The 23,083-nt window shown below is 31.3% G+C and overlaps 1 protein-coding gene across 2 annotated transcripts in view; it reads right to left on the minus strand.

Moving 5' to 3' along the window:
* Positions 1-857: 857 nt before the first annotated feature.
* Positions 858-23,083, minus strand: part of LOC130904053 (atrial natriuretic peptide-converting enzyme) — a 123,339-nt gene continuing 101,113 nt past the window's right edge. The window contains exons 11-15 of one of the 2 annotated variants that reach the window (XM_057816586.1): positions 19,544-19,757; positions 18,697-18,850; positions 11,093-11,216; positions 7,018-7,166; positions 858-5,074 (exon numbers count right to left, since the gene is read on the minus strand). In XM_057816586.1, coding sequence (XP_057672569.1) covers positions 4,889-5,074; positions 7,018-7,166; positions 11,093-11,216; positions 18,697-18,850; positions 19,544-19,757 — 827 coding nt within the window. In that variant the 3' untranslated portion in view covers positions 858-4,888. The remainder of the gene's footprint in view (positions 5,075-7,017; positions 7,167-11,092; positions 11,217-18,696; positions 18,851-19,543; positions 19,758-23,083) is intronic. The other variant, XM_057816576.1, reaches the window with a different exon arrangement.

Genomic DNA, 23,083 nt, shown 5'->3' on the forward strand with positions numbered 1-23,083 from the left:
ATAGTAAGTAAGTAGATTTATGATTCTTCACAGTCACATTAATATAAGGCAGAAATTAGGTAATCCTAGACGATGCGTTAATGGAGCATAAAATAAGAGACATATTGTATAACTTAATTTATGGTTAACAGATCTTGAATGGTTCCCATCAGGAGTAGCGAGGTAATTCGTGCGTTTTTCTGATTCAACCAGAATAAAGAAGAGTTGTAAATTTGTAGAAAGGTGCCCCCTTTCCCCCTTATATATAATTCAATTGCTGCTAGCATTGCTGTTTTTGTTAGATAAGTCATGTATTTTTGATGCTCATTAGTTAATGATGTTTCTTTAGTTTGCTCAAATTTTATAGAGCACATCCAAATTTTCTTTCGTAACAGTGTGGCTCTAATTAAATCAAAAATAATACACTTAATAATTTAAATATTTTTTACCAAACTTCACAAAACATTTATAAGTTTCTACTTAAAACATCATGAGAAAATGTATATCAGATTTCCTGCTAAAATACAAATTTTTTGGAGCCAAGACACTAATATTCATAAATGAGAGGTTAGGTAAAAAAGCAATGCATAATAGACTGACAAAGAAAAGGATTTATCGTGCACAAACTTGAAAGCATTGAAGAAAATTAGTTATCACGTTTTATTTAGGGTGTTGTTGGGATTTTTTGGTGTAAGGGTGACGATAAGAATGGTGATAATTTCGGCCCAAATGTCAACCTCACCTGCTCGAGTGGTGACTTTGTCATCCGGTGCATCCTGCTAGACAACAGACGAGGCTCTGGCAACCGAGTCACGCCGGTATAAGCGTTACAGGAGAGAATTAAGGAAATGTCTTTCTCATACAGTGTTGGAAGTGACGGGACAATACAACATTTCGCCGTATATCCCCAGGATAATTATCTTAAACATGTCGGACAAAAAGAAAGTAACGACTCTCAGTCTCGGGCAGACCTTAGATGGTCCGAGGGTGCTAAGAATCCTAAGGGTTGACTGCAAGATGTTATTCAAAAAGTGGCAACATGGAATGTAAATGGTTTGTGTATAGGAAAGTTGCACAATCTTATAAAGGAAATGCAACGGTTACAAGTGAATGTAATGGTTATAAGTGAAATGAGATAGTCAGGATCAGGTACTTTCCCCAAGGATAAATTTACAGTGTATTATTCCTGCAGCGATATCACCGATAATCATCACCGACATGGCGTTGCACTGGTGTTTGAAAATGGAATTGTGCCCTCTGTTATAGATTTTATACCAGTTTCGAACCGAGTGATGATAGTTAGATTGGCGGGCTAACCACTGAACATCAACTTGATACAATTTTATGCGCTCACGGTAGAAAAAGCAAAAAGTGAAGCCTTACAGTTCTATAGTAAAATAAACCAGGCATTAAAACTCACAAAGAACGATATCAACTTAATAATGGGCGATTTTAATGCCAAGGTTGGTAGAGGCCGATGTGAAAACGTAGTTGGAGATTTTGGTTTGGGTAGTAAGAATAATAAGAATTGCGAAGAAGTAGAGCTCTTACAAACGAGGTGCGACAGTTTAGACCTACACAAAAAGGCTAAAGAGATCTCGCTTGTACCACCCGTCTAAAAAATACCCAGGAGGAACTGGCCAAGATGACATTCCCACCGAGGCTATAAAGCTGTTCGAAGACCATAACATTGACATGTTAGAAAACCTTTTCAATGACATCCATAGCACAAGTCACATTTCAAACGATTGGCTCTACTCAACTTTTATAATAACATCAAAAGCGGTAAAATGCAAATATCATCGACTGATTAGTTTAATAAGTCATATGCTCAAGTTATTCCTCCGTAACCCCCACACAAGATGTTCAGAAAGTTAGAAGAACTAAATGGAGTGACCCACTTTGGTTTCAAAAGCGATATGGGTAAACGCGAAGCAGTTTGCTGCTTAAATACCCTGGTTCCAAACTGCATTGACCAACGAAAAGACGGTTACATCATATTCATCGACTACAGGAAGGCGTTTGATACCGTCAAGCATGAAACTATGATAAAAACGCTGCAGAGCGCAAACATTGATAGCAGAGATTTAAGAATTATTCAAAATCTCTATTGGAACTAGAAAGCACGGGTTAGGATGAATCAGACAATCAACACAGAAGAGTTCTAAGTTTTAAGAGGGGTACGCCAGGGGTGTATTTTGTCTCCTATGCTGTTCAACTTCTATTTAGATAATGTCTTTACCGAGGCTCCTGAGGGCTCGGTTATGGTGTTAAAGTTAATGGATACCCGCTGAATAATATTCGCTATGCGGACGATACGGCAATACTCATAGACAACGTACTCGAGATGCAATCATTACTAGATAAAATAAATAATATTGGGAGATCATATGGCTTAAAAATAAATGCAACAAAAACCAAGTGCATGGCAATAAGTAGAAATGCATTTGTGTGCCCAACTGCATATACTTAGATAAAACGCACAAGTGCAGACGTTTAAATATCTAGGTATAACCATAAATGAGAAATGGGTCCCTTAGCAAGACATTAAATGCCGCATTGAACACGCAAGACAGGCATTAATTAAATTTAAACCGATGTTGTGTAACCGTAATCTCTCCATTGACCTTCGGTATAGAATGGTGAATTTAACTGTACGGCACGGAAACATGGACATTAAAGATATCGTCTATCAATAAACTAGAAGCCTTCGAAAAGTGGAACCTTCGAAGAATGTTGCGTACATCATGGACAGACAGAGTGAGGAACGACGATGTACTAAGAAGAGCGGGGACTAAGAGAGAGTTGCTCAACTTGAGCAAGGTTGAATATTTGGATCACGTTCTTAGAGGAGAAAGATATACAATACCCCAATGAATCCTACAAGGAAAGATCGAAGGAAAGAGAGGCGTAGGCCGAAAACAAATGTCAAGGCTACGCAATATAAAACACTGGACTGGCATAAATAACACCGGAAAGCTGTGTCATGCCGCTATAAAAGATGTCTGACCATAAGAAAATCGCCATCGCACTGTAGGTGCAAGGCAGTAGAGGAAAAAGAAGTTGGAATTTTGGATATTTGAAAATAGCGCGTGGAAAAAGTTTCAATCTTTATTGAATAATCTATTAAAAGAAAATAGAGAATGGTCGAAGAAATTTTCGATACAAAAGAAATTAGTGATTTTTTTTTCACTTCGTACATACTTCGCGGATATATGCATTAAACAAATCACGAAATTTCCCACAAATTAAGACAAAAATTTTCTAATGCAAAATTTTGATAATAACTAATCGCATTATTGTATTATTTTATGATTTTTTAAGACTAATTTGTAATCAAAATGTTTAAATAGAATACTATCTGATAGTTATTATCAAAATAGGCACTATAAGGGAAACTTTTCCGATATCAAATTTGCTGAAGATATAGAATTTGCGCATTTCGGAAAACATCAACAAATATCTGTAATTTAATTTCAAACTTTAATACTAAACATACTGCTTACTGCCACTACTAAAAAAATCACACACTATCTAACGCGTATGTCTCCGAGACCGAAGGTATTCTAAGACTTACTTAATTTACCTTACTTATGTATACAAAATTATTCCGCCAATAAACCGTTTTTCTGTCGATTCATGTTTTAAAATGTCTATGTGCTCCTTACACTGGACCTCCTGGTTTGCCCGACATATTTTCCATTGTTATTTAAATTTTTGAAAAAGCTTAATGAAAAACAGCTCCAGTATTTTTTGAACCTGCTTTACAAAAGAATTTTGGAATGTTTCAACATAGTAGGTTTGAAGTTTGTACATCGAACAATCTTTAGAACAATTGTTAGGTAATTTTGACAATAAAATACTGGTATTGAAAAGAATAGAATATACAAAATTACCTGTTTTATTGTTATTACTGTTATTATTGTATTAACTGTTAATGTTCGATTTAAAGAATCTCTATTTTATTTAAAATATGGACGGACAGAAAAATTGGGAATTGATGAACACGATGCCAAACATAATCATGCAATAAGTATAAATAATGTAAAATGTATGAAACAAGAAATCGTTGTTTGAAGGTATTGAAATTTTAAAAAGTGACTGTAGTTTAGAGACAAATATCTATTCGTTTTCAGAAAAATTTAATATATATAGGTAGAACAACTCAAGTCAGTTTTAATTCACCTTAATTGTATTTATTTTCTTAGGTAATTTTTTGTACTAAGCAAATGTCCCATATTCAATGAAATATTACATTTGATGCACTGATTTTACTAACTTCACAATATCTGAGATCTTTTTTTTATTTTTTTGTATCACACGAGCTGATATATTATGTTAACTAACATGCCTTCATTTTGCAATTTTCTTTTTCTCATGAATCTCGCGTTTGCTACACAATGATACAAGCGAGGAATAACTTCTTTATTGTTGATTTATATTCAAATAATCTTGGGTAAGTTAAAGAAATATATATTAAATATGATGTGTAACAGTATCAGTAACAGTATCTCTTAGAATGAAGCTTAATAAAAATTCTGGTAATCTTAAGGGATATGCAACGGTGAAAGTTAGTTTTTAAAATATGTCACAATTTGTGTAAATTTTACAACTGTATAATTCAAATCACATGTGGCGGTCCGCTCGAACACTAGGTGTGAATTGTCACAAGATATCACTAAAAAGGATCAATCAATCAATCAATAGATATTGTGCGTAGTTCTGGTATTGAAGTATAAGTAATGATGACAGGAAGAAATTCAGCTATACCACGAGGTTTAACAAAGTTTTCCTCTTTGTTTGTAAATTGCCATAGAAAATCATATAGGTTACCTTGTATAATTTGTACCATTCAATATTGTTTCATTATTGTCGATATCAAACTCATAATTTCTATTAATTTTTCATTCTAATCTCCGGAATACTTTGTTATCTGTTGTTCTATCCATTTTATATACCTCGGAACGTACGCATATACCCCTGGAAGGTGAGGATGAGCGCATTTGATACCCCAACTCACAATTCCTCCAACAAACCATGTTTCTGAGTCCCCATTTTCAGTATCATGGCATAATAACGGTCCTCCTGAGTCGCCCTTGAGAAAATAATATATGATCAATAAATATCTTCAAAATGAGTGTTAGTCAGTTTTTGAGATGCGTGACGTTAAATTTTAATATTAAATTAAATTAAAATATATTGCCTTATCTAATAATGTATTCAGGATTGGCATAAAATATTAGGGATAAAATTAAACCAATTTTAAAAACGACTGAAAGCGCTTTAAATAGAAATCAATGAACATTGACAAAAAATATTTACAATATTCATTAAATATAATGCATTATAATAATATATTATAATATTAATATATTATATATAATAATATACATTCGATAAAACTTTTTACTTCCATATCAAATTTGCATCACTATCAAAATAATAGCCATAACTCTATATAGTTAGTTAAAATTAGTTTTAAAAATATTCACATTCTTTAAATAAGAATTGCCCAATCAAACGACCCATAGTACTTCAAAACGTGAATATATGCAATTCTACCTAACCTAACGTAACTTTACTTTATTATCAAAATATTCCCATAACCAGGTTTGGTGATATTCTTGGGTGCGATTGTATCTTTTAAAGTGGGTGAGGTAAAAGTTAGAATGTATCAAATTCTTTATGCCTTCTTTCCTTTAAAACGATTATGTATTCTTCAGAAAAATTAGTTCAATTCGGTTATGAAGTCACTCAAATCAAGATTTTAAAAAGGACAAACACATATAATACCGCAGCCATTAATCAAGTTTGACAAAGTTGAACGTATCTTGCGATATTTCTCTTACTAGTGTTAAGGTGGGCTATAATAATCGGTAATTACAAAAAAATACTGAAATTAACTGAATAAAAATATTATCATTCTCTGTTGAATATAGTTATCTTAAAGACTTAGTTTGTTACATTATATTTATTTCTGTCAAATTTTGAATTATTTTTTTATCCCTATGTGACATCAAACAAATTCTAAGTTTTTTTAATGTATATTTTTTGACAATATTCATATGGTTGCAAAAATAATTTATTGAATTAGACGTCAAGTATCTCAAAAATGAAATATATGATAAATGAACCGATCGACATATTTTGTTAAACATAAGATCTATCTGTCTTTTACTTTTACATTTTCGTTATACTTTTTTGAAAATACACTAATTTAAAATATAGCCTTGGCCTTGGCGCTATCCAGCGTTTGGTCTCTTTATTAGCGTCCACCATTAGTGCCTCATTTGATTGCAGACCTCTGTCGTCAACGTTTGAAATGATACAAATAACTACAGCACTAGGAGGCATAATAGCATAAAATTGTATTCAACGACGAATGGCGATTCTGTTCAAGCGAGTACAACTTACTTCTTATATATATTCCACATCAAACTAAAAAGCTTGCATAAATATTTTGCCGTGGACATATTGGTTACCAGATATTAATGGAGAGCAAATTGTACAAAATCCACAACTTTGAAGTTATTTAGAACGAGGTGCTATAAGCAAATAGTGACCTCTTTTTGTCGCCATCTGAAAGTGCACAGGAGAGGGTTGCCAATTATTTCATTGATCTTTTTCTGATTACATTAAATTTTTTGAAACTTTCATAATATTATTTTGGACGGAAGGCTATCCCATTACTAAAATATCAAGGTCGATAATTTATTCATTCTAGGTGTAACACTTCTACTCACTGTACGATAATACGAAATATCAAACTAAATAAGAATATTAGAATTTCTTCTAAGATATTTCTAATTATCTAAATTTTTTTGCTTTCATATATTAATTGAATTCGTAATCAATTTTCTAAGATACTATATTCAAGTACAGAAGAAAAATTCATTGCCGAGTTCAAGGAATGATTTAAAATATACTTTATTACAACTTTTAGTTTACACATCAAGTAAAGACGTTGATATTCAATAAAATTTTATAATATAACCAAAAAATATGTTTTAATTTCGAATAATTTTACTAATGAGTTACCTGACAAGCATCTTTGCCTCCTTCCTTATATCCCGCACAAATCATTCCTTCGGTAACATTCAAATCCCTATTTTCTAGCCATGCGTTACAAAGGTCTCTATTTAATACCGGGACCACTACTTCGTTGATTTCTGGCTCATATTCGGATACTGAAAATATAATATTAACAATAATTATTACCGTACAGATGTTTTTCGAAATTTGTGAGAATGAAATGAACAACAAAAGTATACCGTTCAAACTGATATATCCAAGCAAATTGCGATGGAAAATTGAGAGGATAATTTTCCTCTAGACGGGGAAAGATGAAATAGGCCTAAAATCGTTGGTAATTTCTTAAAATTATTTAAACTACATAAAAAATGAAATAAATATATATATATATATATATATATATATATATATATATATATATACATTCTCAGAAATTCTTACTTAGCAACATATGTAGATAAATCTTACTTTCTTGTAAATTCATTTTATATAATTCATTCTCTGTTCAGATCTCTAACAATAAACTTGTAATTGCTTCAATAAATATATTTCTAAAAACGAATTTTCGTTAAGAAAAATAAAATTGGCGCAGTCAGTAGAATTCGCGCAAGTCGTGGAAATTAAAAATCATTAAAACGTTTACAGGAATACAGTGCGTAACAAAATTTCGGATCGTGCGAAATAATTTAGTGACTTCACAACTTTAACGTTTCGTGCAATAGCCCTTTAATGGTGAACATTGGAGACAACAAGGAATCAACTGAGGGGGAAGACTTTAAAAGCCTGTTCTTCAGAAACGTAAGTGCATTATTGTCCTCTTCTTGCCTTTCCTACCTTTTTCTGGATTTCGGAAAGATAGTATTGATTAATAAGTTCCAAAGTTTCAAAAATATATATAATTAATAATAAGAAATGATCAAGTTATGAGTGAATTAAACTCTATTAATTTTGATAACATAGTTCAATTGTGCAATAATATTTGTTTAGTCGAAAATAACGTAGAACAAACTGGTACTAACAAAATAGCTTCTCTTGCAATGAATCCTTTTCAAATCCAAATTATCAAATATTAAACCTTTTAACGGTGACAATGAATATTTGAATAAAGTTATTACAAAGTGTGAGCATTTAATAGTCATATAGAATTTATAATGATGCAAAATTAAATTTACACATTATAGAATGTATTCGAGAGAAATTAGACGGTAGAGCAGCCTTCATGGTCGGTAACAGAGTTGAATTTAATACTTAGTCAAAATTAAAAACGGCCTTATTACAGTGTTTTGCTGATAGAAGGGATTTAAATTGTCTTGTGCAAGAGTTGATCAGAGCCAAACCATTAAAAAATGAGTATCTTATTGATTTTGAAGTAGACATCCACTAATTCGTAGTTGTGTAATTCAAAGAATTAGCAATGACTCCAATATAACTGTTGAAGAAAGAAATTTTCAAATAAATCAATATCATTCAATACGATAAAACCGCTTTCAATACGTTTGTTGCAGGGTGCGACGGTACTCTGAAAAATAATATGAATTTACGAAAATCACACTCTTTAGAAAACGCGATGGCCTATGTGGCCGAATTCGAAAATTTTGAATGACTGTACTGTTCTTTAAACGAAAAAAATAATGAACAAAATAAACTTAATATTGGTAATAGACAACATACGCATACCCATAATTTTTAAAGGGCCAATTCAAATTTTAATAAAAATCCTAATACGTATCAAAATTCTAGACCAAATAACAGACCTGTTAAAAATTACCCGAATTCTTATAGCAATCGTCAATACTATCAACCAAATCTCGTACAAAATAAAGAGAATTGGACAAATCAGCCAATACCTTTTCAATCCATACCACAAAATAAAAGATATTTTACTAATCGACAAGTATTCGACCCTCCCAAAAATGTATTCAAACCTAATCAAATTCCACAAAATCAACCTAACCTAACTTAACCAACACCTGAACCGATGTCTAGGACATCACGTAATTTTACTGAACGTACTCGAAAACCTATCAATAATAATAATAATAGATTTTTCTGATCAAATCCAAACGTCAAACAAAACTTCGTTTCCGAAGAGTTATACTTAAAACGTTGAAGCTAATCGCGATGAGAATTTTCAAGAGCTCGTCCATCGAACGGAAAAACTAGAAAAAAATATACTTTCAGTTAATCCGATATCATATATAGACATTGCAAATCGAAAAATTAAATTGCTAATCGATACTGGTAGCTCTATATCAATAATAAGACCTTCTATTGCCGAAAAATACTTTGCAGATATTTTGATGGAATTCTCGGTATTAAAGATTTAATAGGTATGAATATAAATATTGATCTAACTAATCGAGAACTATTAGGACCTCACCTAAGATTACCTTTTAAGTATAGAAAAGTAAACGATATTGAGTTTTCTTTTTCAATAGACCCCGGAGAAAAAAAGATAAAGAAATTACCCGTAAATATAGATAATGGAGATATTATTGTAGACGCTCGAAAAATAGAAAATATAATTCCACAAATTTTATCAACAGCGAGAAACGATTTCGCACCAATAAAAATTCAAAATCACACAAATAATTCTATAACGATAACATTACGAAAACCAATTCAAGTTACTCCATTTAAATATTCACAAAATAATAAATATCTCAAAAAAATCATCCTATTTGTTATGCTACTTAATTCCGCAGAAATAAATTAATCTACAATCGAGAAAGAGTTACTTTCGACAGTTTGGTCGTGTAAATATTTTCGACCGTATTCATTTGGTCAAAAATTCATAATTTTTTTTAGATCATAAGCCAATGCAATGGCTCATGTCATTAAAAGAGCCCAATTCACGCCTTGTACGCTGGCGCCTTAAACTTGAGGAATTTGAGTACGATATAAAATATTTGAAAGGTAAAAGTAACAAAGCAGCTGATGCATTATTTCGATATCCCGATATAAATGCATTAGAAACTGCATCAATGGATGTCAATTTAATATCGATGAAATAATGAATGAAGAATTTAAAAGAACTAATTCCAGTACTCTCCCGAATTTAGATAATTTAGATTTTACAAATATCTTAGATTTAAATAAATCTAACCAAAACGATTCAAATATAGGAAATCTCGTAAGCAATGATTTACCAATATTACCTATAACAAAAGAACCGAATCTTAATAATAACGAAGACATTGAAACAGTACATACATCTGTTGAAAACCCTATTTTATCAATTCCAATTACTGAGAAACCATTAAATATGTATAAAAATTAAATATATCTTACTAATGGGAAAATAAATACATTTAAGGTTAGAAGAAAGTATTCGAAAATATTCGTCTATACGTTACATTACCGGTAATTGACATCGAAAATAATATAATAACCTTCATTAAAGAATATATTGACCCCAGAAAAAAATATGCACTTTGTTTCCAGAACGAACCCTTATCGAGAATATTTATTGTAATTGCACAAAATATGTTTAAGAATTCTGCATTTAAATTTATAATGTGTACCAAATCATTAACAGATATTCATACAAAAGAAGAGCAATTAGAAAGAATTAAATATCATCATATAGGGGCATAAAAAGGGTCATAATTGAAGTTAAGAAGTTAAAGCATCTCTTAGTTGTAGATATTACTAGCCAAAAATGATAGAAGATGTAAAAAATTTTATCAATAATTGTGATACATGCTTATATATAAATACGATAGGAATCCCCCTGTAGTCAAATTTAGCGTAACACCCACAGCGTCTAAACCGTTTGAGCATGTACATATGGATGTTTTTAAAATTGCAAATAAAATTTATTAAACAGTAATTGATTCTTTTTCGCGTTAAGGAAAAGCTAACCCCATAGTAAGTGTTACAGGATTTTTCACAGTAGACTTTTTACTAAATTTCATAACTCACCATGGACTATCTCAAAAAATAACAACAGATAGTGGTTCTGAATTTAAGAATTTCGATTTAGAAGACTTTTGCAAACTTCACCATATAGAATTGCATCAAAACTCATTTATTTTTATATTATTCATTTCCAAAAAAAAAAAATGATTAGATTACTCACATCCGGTGTCTTCCTTTTTGCCCCAACCAATTACTGTACACTTAGTTCCTGGCTTAAGGTCTTTATCAGCTGGAGGTAGACAGACAGGGGAAAGATGTTCGTGAAATGTCACTCTATTGGAAAGCTGAAAACAATATATATTGTAGATCTTTGCTTTTCCACAGCACTGAAAGAAAACTTGAAACTTCCAGGTTGATGTAAATGGAGGATTATTAAAAACAGTACAATTGCATTATTATAAAATCAAAATGGACTTTAGATTTGAATAAAGTGAAATGTATTATATTCACAATTTTTAGCTAATAATAACCAATAATAAACATTTTTATTCATAAAGAAACAAAGTACATAATTGGATCAATCGTTGCAATGCCAACTATTATAACAAGTTAACATCACTAAAAACTTAAACTCAAATCGCGTTTAAAATATTTTTATTATCTTACTTACCTAATGAATTGAACTTGATTAATGTAAAATGCCAATGGGCCTGTTACATTTTTTTGTTAATCAATTAATGTGACACGGTAGTCATTTCTGTTGCATAACCATAAAAGAAATTAATTTCTATTTCTGAAAAAATATTTCCTCATCGCCTACCCACAGTAACAACATTAAAGTAATTTGATTAAATTTATAACAGAATTTTGATTAATTAGCCTAAACAGTTATATTGATTCAAACGTAATGGTCTAGATAAAATATCAAAGAAATTTATTATAAATTTTCGTCATTTGGGTTCATTTATGGAAGATGTTGAAAAATAAAATTTGAAAAGATGCGAATATTATACATAATTACATTTATCCTTCAGATAAGAATAATTGAAAAAACATTTTCCTACTTCTATATTTCCTATTAGAAGTTAAAAATTATAAACATATTTTGATTATATTGCAGGTGTCTTTTGATAACAGCGTAGACATAACCTCTCCTGTCTTCAAGTTTAGAGAAACACGGAGCTGTTTTTCGAAATTTGCTTTTCTTCTATCTGAATATTTTCAGTAACTATATTCTGTATTTTACCAGGCAGAAAATGAGAATACATGCCACAATTATAGCGATGATAGCTCCTTGGATACTTTTGTTATACGGGTTGTCTTGAATTTTGGTAACTGGTTCTAGTTAGTAGATTTGACTAATTTTTCGTAGTTTGTCCAAGTCCATTCTAGTAATATTTGGCGTTTGCAGATTTCTTGAAGGAGTTGTTGTCATTTTTGGAATTTTGGGTAATATAAATGGTTTTCCGTGGCTAATTGGAACATTGTTTACGTATTTCTTTCCATTGGTCCATATTTCACAGAAATTGGGAATTTGATTTAAATTGGACATTCTATTTTTCAACATCTGTCATAAATGGCCGACAATTTATAATAATTAATCATCAATTAATTAATCAAATTTCTATTATAAAGTTTTACAAATTGTTATAAAACTCACGGAGAGAAAGAGTTTCTTCATGTAATGTTTCAAGTATCGCCTCTTTTGTTGATAGACAGTAAGTAGATATTCAGAATACAGGGTAGTTAAAATTTTGGAAGAATACAGATATTACAACTACTTCAATTGATTTTGTTTTTTATTTATATTGTGTTTGACAATACGTCATGATGGGCGCCCAACATTTTACTCTTCTTCTTAATCAATCAATAGACGCAGACATAGTCAAACATAACAATTTGGCCCCCAACGTGGGGCACGAAAAAAATAAGCAATACTTAAATCAAAGAGGGGCGAAAAAATAAGCTGTACTAAAACAAAATATAGATTTTAGAAAAAAATCGATAACTAAGTGTAGACAAGATCAATGAAAATCAGAGAAGGACATGTCCAAGAACAAAAATCCACAATACAAGAAAAAGTCTCTTATACAAAGGAGAACTCTCAAATATAGACATATACATTTTACTTAGATTTCTAGAAGAAATGAAACAAGAACTACAAGAAATAAGACAAGAAGCAGAGAGAGAGACAGAGAAAGAAATGCTTTATTGTCAGAAGACAACCACAGTAACAAAATTATAGCTAATAGTAATAGGTAATAATTAGTATATAAGTCCATAGCAAAAATTAAACCAGTATGCAGCATATCTAAAATTAAATATTATTATTCGAAAGTCGTTTACAGAGTAGAAGGCACTTTCCAGTAAATATGCTCTCAAATTATTGCGGAATGCAAGAACAAAATATATCGATTCAATTTCAAATGGCAAGTTATTGTGTAGTTTTTTGCATTGTAAAATATTGATCCTTCATCTAATTCTGAACGTAAATAGGTAGGTAAAGTTCGTGGTCCGCATTCCTAAGTAGATAGCCGTGCAACAATCTTTCTGAAATTGGAGAATCGTGCTTACGAATTACGCAAATGGATTGAAAGATGAATAAATAAGGAAGAGTCAGTATTTTTAATCTTTCAAAGAAGTCCCTGCAGTGAACCCTGCTGTTTTAGTGCCGAGTGAATATTTAACTCTTTTGTAGTTTGAAGATTCTCTTAAATTGAATCGCAACACACGTACATCAGAAGGGAAGGGCATATCGGATATGCGACTCAATAAGGGCATAATAGACTGTTAAAGAGGTGGATAAGTTCAGTTTTTTGGAAACTGATCTCAGCGAAAAGCAGGAGGAACTTAATTTTTTAGATAAGGTGGCAATATGTCCCTAACAAGCCCTAAAAATTTTACAGATTCAACGACGTCAGTAATAGTGTTATTTGATAAAAATGGTTGCAATGTCTTTTTATAGGATACAACTTTGGTTTTAGAAACGTTGAGACAAAAAAGATTAGAATCGCACCATAATTTAAGGGTCATCAGTCACTATGGTCCTATGGAGTGCTGTGAGATCAGGGTCAGCAAATAGACATATTTTACCACTGATATCTAGATAGGCGATGTCGTTTATAAACAGAAGAAACAAAATAGGGCCTAATACTGAGCCTTGGGGCACCTCATATTCTATTGGCTTGCAAGCTGACATCGTTGTATCAACCCTTACAGTCTGACTTCTGTTGGTAAGGTATGACTTAAACCATGCGAGAGATATTCCCCTTAAACCGTGGTACTGCAATTTGTTGTCGAAAGCCTTAGAAAAATCACAAAAAGTTGTTGCAGTGGAGTGATGGCTGTTAAGGCTAGAGTACACATTATTAAGGAGGGAGAATATAGCATCATTTTTGTTACATGAAAACCCAAATTGATGGGTAGTAAGTATTTTATATTTAAACTGTAATGATAAAAGCCTCTTTTTGACCAATCTTCCTATGCTCTTAGATAACGTGGAGAGGAGTGCAATTGGGCGAAAATTAGATGCTTGACTTTTATCTCCTCCTTTATGCAGAGGTATAATTATAGCTGTCTTAAGGAAATTGCGAAAAGTATCATTATGAAATGAAACGGTAATTAAAGTGGTAAGGTGATTTAATGTACAATCGGTACATTTTTTATGTAAGTCCATCAGTTCCAGATGAACTGATGTTATTAATTATGCTGCGAAGCTCTGCTAAAACTACGGGCATAAAGAAAAAACTGTGTAAGTTAGCATTAGCATCAGGGAGATATGAAACCGGATCATGAAGGGAATTTGATAAATTTTTGGTTACATTCACAAAGTAATTATTGAGGTTATCAGGTGAAGTAGAGATTATGCTTGAAATCAGGCTTAAAATGGAAAAAGGACAGGGAGAAGAATTAAGACTGAAATGAAATGAAATGAAGACAGAAACAAGGACAGAATTAGAAGATATCAATGAAGAATTTGAAAAGGAATGGAAAATTTGAGAAACCAACAAACACAATTGAGACAGAATGTGGGGAAAGGTATTAGAGATAGTAAGTCTAATTGTACGGATGAAACAACAACTTGAAGATAACTAAGAGGAAATAATACTAATGGAATTGGAATAAAATTGAACAATAATATTGATTATTTTAATGATACTTAATTATGATGGAATGATAATGGAAGTAACAATTTTAATGGAGGTAACAACTTTAATAGAAATGGAGAGTATTTCAGAGGAAACTTATTTAAGTATTTCGAGGACACATTAATATAATAATATCAACTATAATAATGAATATTGTAATCAAAATCATTACAAAAATTTTGAAAACGATAGCAGTAGATATGGAGAATACAGAAATTTTCCAAATATAGGAATTTTCAATGATAATTTCCCCAAAATGTATTCAAACCCAAACCATTTGCACAAAATCAATTACCAAAACCTTTATTTATTTCACGTAACTTTACTGAGCGTACTCGAAAACCTATCAATAGTAATAATAATAATGATAGATTTTTCCGACCACATCCAAATGCTTAACCGAACTTTGTTTCTTCTGAAGAGTTATATTTAAATCAGTGTACTAATTCAGATTATAATCACGTCAATCAATATAATTAATATGACGAAATAGAATTTGACGAAAATGACAAAAAGAACTATTTTGACGAAAATGACACAAAGAACTATTTTGACGAAAATAATTTTGTAAAAACTAATGACAATATTGCGAAATTTATTCGTACAAATTACATAAATAGAAGAGAAAAACAAAAAATTATTGAATTATGTAAGGAATATTCTGATTAATTAAATCTGGGGATAAATTAATTTTTATTTCAAATTAAACATATTATGAGAACCAAAGACGAACTACCGATTTACACTAAATATTACCGATATCCCTACGTTCACAGAGAGGAGATTAAGAGACAAATTTAAGAGATGTTAGGTAAAAATATAATTAGAACATTCTGTTTCCCTTGGAGTTCCCCAATGTGGATAGTTAATAAGAAAATGGACGCATTACACATCCAAAAATGGAGAATGAATAATAATAACGACATTGAAAGTGTGCATACAGCTGTTGAAAAACCTATATATAATATATATATTATGTTTTTCAACAGCTGTATGCACACTTTCAATGTCGTTATTATTATTCATATGAAATATTGGTAAATTATTGTTTCTGAAATTTGATAAATTTGGATCATTCTAGTTAGATTTATCCATATCTAAGTTATTTGTAGAATCAATGTTGTCTAAATTGGGAAGAGTGTTCGAATGATTTATTCCGAATTCTTTACTGACAATGGGCGTCCATTGAGGTAGTTTCTAAGGCATTTATATCGAGATAATGCATCAGCTGCTTTGTTTGAACACAAAAATGTCCTAATCTTTAGACTATTCAAAATAAAAAATTGCCCACGTGAATTGTGAAAACATAAAAAATTATTGCGAAAATTTAAATTTAAACTTTGAACAACCCGTATCTCGGAAACTAGCAATATTTGCATAAGGCATGTTGAGCAGAATCATCATATTTTGAGGTATAGAATCTACAGTTCAGAGATTGGACATTCTTAATGAATCGCCCTGTATATACATATATATGCGATTTCGATGCAAAAATTGACAAAGTGGTAATAGGAGAAGCAACCAATATAGCAAACAATATGAAACAAACGACAACGGAAAAAGACTGTTTAATTTTGCACCGAGATGGGACCCGTCATTGCCAGCACGAACTTTGGACACAAAGAAATCAATCCACAAAGGAACTTGGTTAGCTCCAAACATAAACTATTCCAATCAAATCGATTATTTCTTAATAGAGCATCTATCAATGAAAATAGTAGATGATGTAAGAACCTATTGAGGAGCAGATACGGACAGTGACCATATTGAGTAACTGCAAAATAGGACTTAATAGTAAAGAAATAAAAAAACCAACTGAGGAGAGTCCTAGCATAACAGCAGAGCTATAATATTAATGATGAATGGAAACATTTGGAGAAAACTAGAGAAGGTGGCAATCTAATTAATATCATAGGAATTGAAGCCGGGAAAAAGGGATGAAAACAACGAAGAAGACGTGTAGAGCAAAGAAAAGCAAAGAAATTGAGAGAATAATTAGAATCATAATAGAAAACTAAACAAAGAAATGGAGAATTTCTATAAAGAACTGAAATACAATAGCTCATCAGAGAACTATGTACATAGAAATTAAGAAAGGGGAAATGATAATAGATGAGACCGAAATGATCCAAAGTTGGAAAGAGCACTTCAAAGAAATTTTAAACGAAACCCATGATTGGAATAATAACGAAAATATATTACCACCATCAAAGAAAGAATTACACAATACACAAGAAAGGAAAAAGAAATGAAAGCAGAAACTATAGAGCTACTAGATACAACCTACAGAATTTTGACTAAGGCCATAGATAAAAGTTTGAGAGCATATGGAGAAAACTTGTTCGAAGACTACCAATGTGGGCTTAGATCTAGAAGATCAGTCACAGACCACATTTTCACTCGGAGGTATACGCAAAGAATGGGGTGTAAATACGATCTGCCTATTTATTCAGTCTTTATAGATTTGTAGAAAGCTTACGATACTGTGAACAGAAACCATTTGTGCTTATAAGTCTTACGAAAATGACACTCAAACATACAAAAACGAAGGTAGAGCAAACCAAAGAATATCAAAGTGTTTCCAGACCAAAACAGGACTTAAACAGGATCCATTATCTCCACTACGCTGTTTAATATAGTATTAGAATGGATAATACGTGAAATTTGTTTGAACAGAACAGGGACACTAAAAACAAGGATAACGCAACTACTGGCATAAGCAGACGATAAAAGTAAAAAATACACCTAAACAGCAGCCGATAAATTTTTTATAAAAACTTTAGCAGCTACTACTATCATAATATGCTGGACTTAATTTTACCTTGACATATATTGAAGTACCTACTAGTTATTCTTGATAATTTTTCTTATCACAGGGCAGCCTTTGTATATGTGTACATTTGCATGCTCAGTATCTCAATTACGTATTTTCTTGAGCTCTATTGAAACTAATAAGCCGCCGTGTATTCCAAAATTTCTATATTTGAATGACTGACAGAACACAAAGTCTATCAAAATGTTGTGTTATAAATTAACAAATCTAAGTATTGTAAAACTGGCCTAATATTAATTATTTACGAAATAAAATTCCCTCGTGTACTACTTCTTCCCTAGATCAACATGCTTTTGTGGGTGTTTGCACGAAGCAAAACGAGCAGTTCTGTATCATATATCTACTCTTCATTTAATAAGAAGCTTTATTCTCCTCTTGTATTATATTAGATTCATTCTCACAGTATATCCATTCAATTTTTACTTATTATTGATGTTAATTAGGTGTCGGTGGAAAAGTTATTTTACTTCTGGACAGTATTTCCATCAGCCGAAAAAGTCTTTTATGAGGTTGAGTTTTAACCATGTTTTTTTAACAAGAGTCATTTTCAGCGAGTAGATATGGATATTCAAATTTATTAAATTTCTCCTTTCTCTATCGAAGTTCATTCACTGCTAATATCGCAGATTTGCAATGACTTCAATTTGTTTAATTATCTAGAATATCTATTCTCCTCTGTCTTTTCTTTCAAAGTAAAACCTGTTTTTGAAAATGATCTCACAAGTACAAGATATATCTATTATGATACGAAAGATATTTGACAAAATTAAGAAAAGATAAAGTGATTGAAGGATGATACAAAACTCAATGTAACAATACGTTTCTTGGAAACATTAGTTTTACCTGGAAAAGTGCAACATCATTATCATGAGCAACTCCGATATTGTACATAGGATGTGGAACCACACGTTTGACTTTCATTTTTTGTCCATAAAAAGAATGTGCGTGTCTTCTCGTTATGCCTAACTGAATCGTCCAACCAGATACGTCTGAATGACTGAAAATGAAAAGAAAATAACATGATATGGCATATTCACATTACGGAGACACTCTATGTTTTGTCAGAGACATAGGTGATAGAGATGTCCTACTTTTACGTAGATATAAAGCTTATTAGATGGATAAAAGTTACAGTTTTATTAATTCCTTTATTGTTTATTCTTCAAGCAGACCGTAGTAATTCTGAACACACTATCGCTATATACTATTACACTTTATGACGCCTACTGGATAGAAATTTTATGAGTGTTGGTATAGTGATAGCAGTAAACAGTGTGTTCAGTATGAATATCAATAACGGTTCCAGAAATTCAAACCTAAATCGTAGCTATATATAATTGTCTGAATTATTAACTGTACATTTAACTAAGAAATAGAATGTACGTTTGTATGGTCCGGTTTAAGTATTAACATTCTGAGTAGGTTTTGTTACTACTTTCCAAGCATAATTAATAGACAAAATTGTAAAAAGCTAACAGGGCCAGGATTTGCCCCAAACTGATGGAAACAATCGAATCCAGGATCTCTCGATCCGGAGTCCTGGCTCTATCTTCTGAAGCACAAGTTCCTTAAGAAAAAGTTTAGTAACTAGACGCGAAGTTTGAATTGCATGTAGCATCTATGCCAATTTTGAAGTGAATTAAAGTAATTGGTAACATATATCATTATATTAATAATGGTTTACACTTACTTTCCCACACAATGTGATGCTGTGAGAACCCATTGATCAGCAATTAGCACTCCCGCACAGTAAAATATTTCTTCTGGCCCACCGAGGAGCGCTGCCAAAAAAGGCCAATCACCTGGCTTGGATCTAACTCCACCCACGATTCTATTTTGTCGTTGTTCATGTTTCTTTTTATTGTTGTCAGAAGCGTCGTATGTTTTACGAACTCTACCACATGCTGCAAAGAGATTGATAGTTATTTATGTCAAAAATTAATTTTACAGCCACATATAGTTTTACAAACATTGAAACGCATAATTTTTATCTGTGTATAACACTCTAAGAACTTCATTACCCTACATATTTATTTTTATTTTCGAAAATTATTTATAATTCACAAGAAAAGTAAGTAATAAAGAGTAGGTTTAGTAAACTGTTTTCTCCTGACTTCTTCTGATGGACCTGATATTCATTAGGGGTTTCACCAGATTATTTGAATGCTCAATTCTGACGGAGTTTCTTTTTTGAGCATCTTGTTAATCTCTTATTATCGAACAGATTGTATATTGTTATACTTCATAACTCTCAGATGATTGATACCATTAAAATATCTTTATTTAATTGGGATGCAGTTCCTGACAATTATAATTAGTAGTTTTATATATGTTCAAATATATTCTTATAGATTAGCGTCATATTATATAACGATATTTTGTATTTTTGAACTATTATCTAGTATAGTTGATCAATTTTGTTCTTTTCTTCAAGACAGGTGATAAATATATTATAAAACTGGTCCGAAAAATTTGACACAAACAGATTTTGTTTCTGGCCTTTTTACGAAGCCGACGAGAAGATGACCTGACTTAGGTCATCGTAGTCAATCAAATGTGGGAAGAGCTACCTCACGTGCTAACTGCACTGATGACCAGAGAGAAACAGATTCAGAAAATAGTCATATATCAGAATTGCCAACAATCATAGGGGGAAAATACCGATGATTCCAACGGATTTTCCATCAGACTTTAAATGCTTACAATTTTCGGTACGTCTGGTCTTGGCGATGACCATAATTAATTTGCAAGGCCAGTTGTTGAAAGTTTGAAAGCGGAATCAACTCTGTTTCACACATGGCGTGTTCGCGCGTCGGGAAACCGTCATCTTTGTTTATTTACGCACCATAAAACGAAACAAAAAATATAGTTTATTATAAATCTCTAAATTGATTAATACTCATTATCATAACTGTTTGCGTATGCCCATATCAAACCAGGTTCTTTAGTTTACATTGGAGGTCTTTGTGCCGCATCTTATCGAAGATCTAAAGATGTAACCGGACAATATCCTTTGTCTTGCCAAATCATTGCTGATTTGTTCAACAACTTTATGAATTGGTTGGGTAGTTTCGTGCCGATAACGTAATCCAAATTGGTAAGTAGTAGCTTTCAAAAGACTTTGGAGAAAACTGGAGGAAGGCTTATGGGTATATAGACTTATTTTTCGGTTTTTCTGGTTTCGGTATCATTGTAATTTCAGCTGATGCAGGAAATAGCTGAGACTTAGGTTAGCCCTATATATTTGCAAACTAGCATTTTCAGTTTTATCAGCATTTTTGTTATAATTGAAGACGTCATTGTCGAAATCAACTCTAGCTTTAACTATATTGCTGCAACTACTACCATAGGAGTCTTTGCAAAAATTTCTGCATTGTAAAGCTGCTTTTACAGCTTCATCGAGATGTGCCACAGCCATATATTTTTGAGAAATGCTATGATGTAGATGCAAACTCATAAAATTGAGAAAAGATTGTCTGATAATTTTTCGTTTCTGGTTTTTGTATATATCAAGAAGTTTTTTTGTGGAAAGTTTTTTTGTGTAGTTTTAGCTATGTGACAAGTAATTTCGAAAGCAATAAAAAATTGGCAATGTGCTGACATCAAATCATACTTATTAAACTCTAATTATTATAAAGAAATTCAAAGTAAATAAATACCTTTGTAGTTGTTTCAAGATCATGAGAGATGAGATAGGAATAATTATACTGAAAAAGTCTAGAAGAAAATGTTTGAAGTCACCGCCAATTGATGTATGTTATAATGAAGAAGAGACAATATATCCAGTTAATTATTTTTCATAAGTGAGACAAAAAATTATACGTGTTTCAATACTAGCAAGAGCTGTTTAATGTTAAACGAGAGAAATTTGAACATTCCTAAAAATGAAAAGGTACCAAATAGATCAATCCTCTAAATAACGTTTATTAAATAGATGGTTTAATGAACAGTAGCTGGTTGACTTATTGAGAATGGTGGAGGGAAGAGAAGTTTAAGACTTTAATACAGTAGAAAGAAATATAATCTTCATTTTCAAATCTGCGCGATTTAAATTTCAATAGTAAAAGTTTACTTTTTAAAAAAAATCTATTTTGGACTTAACACCGTTATAATTTCATTTGTAAGAAATTGATATTGCTTATATATTGTTTGTACTGGATAAAGTTTGGTAACATCATATCATAGAAATAGATTTGTGGTTGAAAATAATATCGATTATTTTTAATATATTAAATAAATGAACTTGTCAATTTCCATTTATTATCTAGTATATACGATCATTGAACCAGTATTTATTCGTTTTGAAATGGATTATAAAAGCAGAAATATTAGCAGTTTCATATCAAAACAGGACATTTAAATCATTTTAATGAATCGTAGCTATAAATTTTTAGATAATAGTTTTGTTTTTACCTACCCAATCAAATATTTAGATTTTGAAGGAACATGGAGTTAGGAGTAACGTATTGATATTTTCTTCTCATATCGTAATTTTCGCCTAATTCATTTCAAGGATTGATCTAGGAGGATTTAAAAATTCTCACGAATTTTTTCCTCGAAACATTAATAGACTTAGGATTGTCAATGGGAAGGTGTTGGCGTGTTTGAAATTATTTTTTTAATAATATTGTAATGTAATGTAGAGCAAATACAATAAAGCGACCAAAGAGCTAAAAGAAATGATACTGGAACATAAAAATTCAAAGCTCTAATGAAATTAATACCAAAAATAGTAAGAAACCACTCTCTGTGGAAAGCGACTAGGAACTTGAGAAGATCAACACAACACAATCAACCAATTAAGGATAGTCGAAATACATGGGTAAGGAGTCACAAAAGAAGTCACCAAATGGATTTACCACATTATAAAATCAAAATATTTGAGGTAATAGAAGCAACCAGGACAGAAATTGACATTAGAAAGGCACCCGGATTTGACTTAATTACGGGTAAGGTGTTATATATATATATATATATATATATATATATATATGCTATATATATATATATATATGCTATATATATATATATATATATATATATATATATATATATATATATATATATATATATAGCATTCTTGTTCAATTCGTATTAACTACTATCCAAGTACCTGGAAAGTAGCTCAAATAATTATGCCACCAAAACAAGGGAAAGATCAACATAAGCCACATCTCCACAGACCTATTAGCTTGCTTCCCATCAAAGGTATTTGAAAGAAATCTACATA

The sequence above is a fragment of the Diorhabda carinulata genome, chromosome 1 (genome assembly GCF_026250575.1).
Source record: "Diorhabda carinulata isolate Delta chromosome 1, icDioCari1.1, whole genome shotgun sequence".
NCBI classification, from domain to species: Eukaryota; Metazoa; Arthropoda; class Insecta; order Coleoptera; family Chrysomelidae; genus Diorhabda; species Diorhabda carinulata.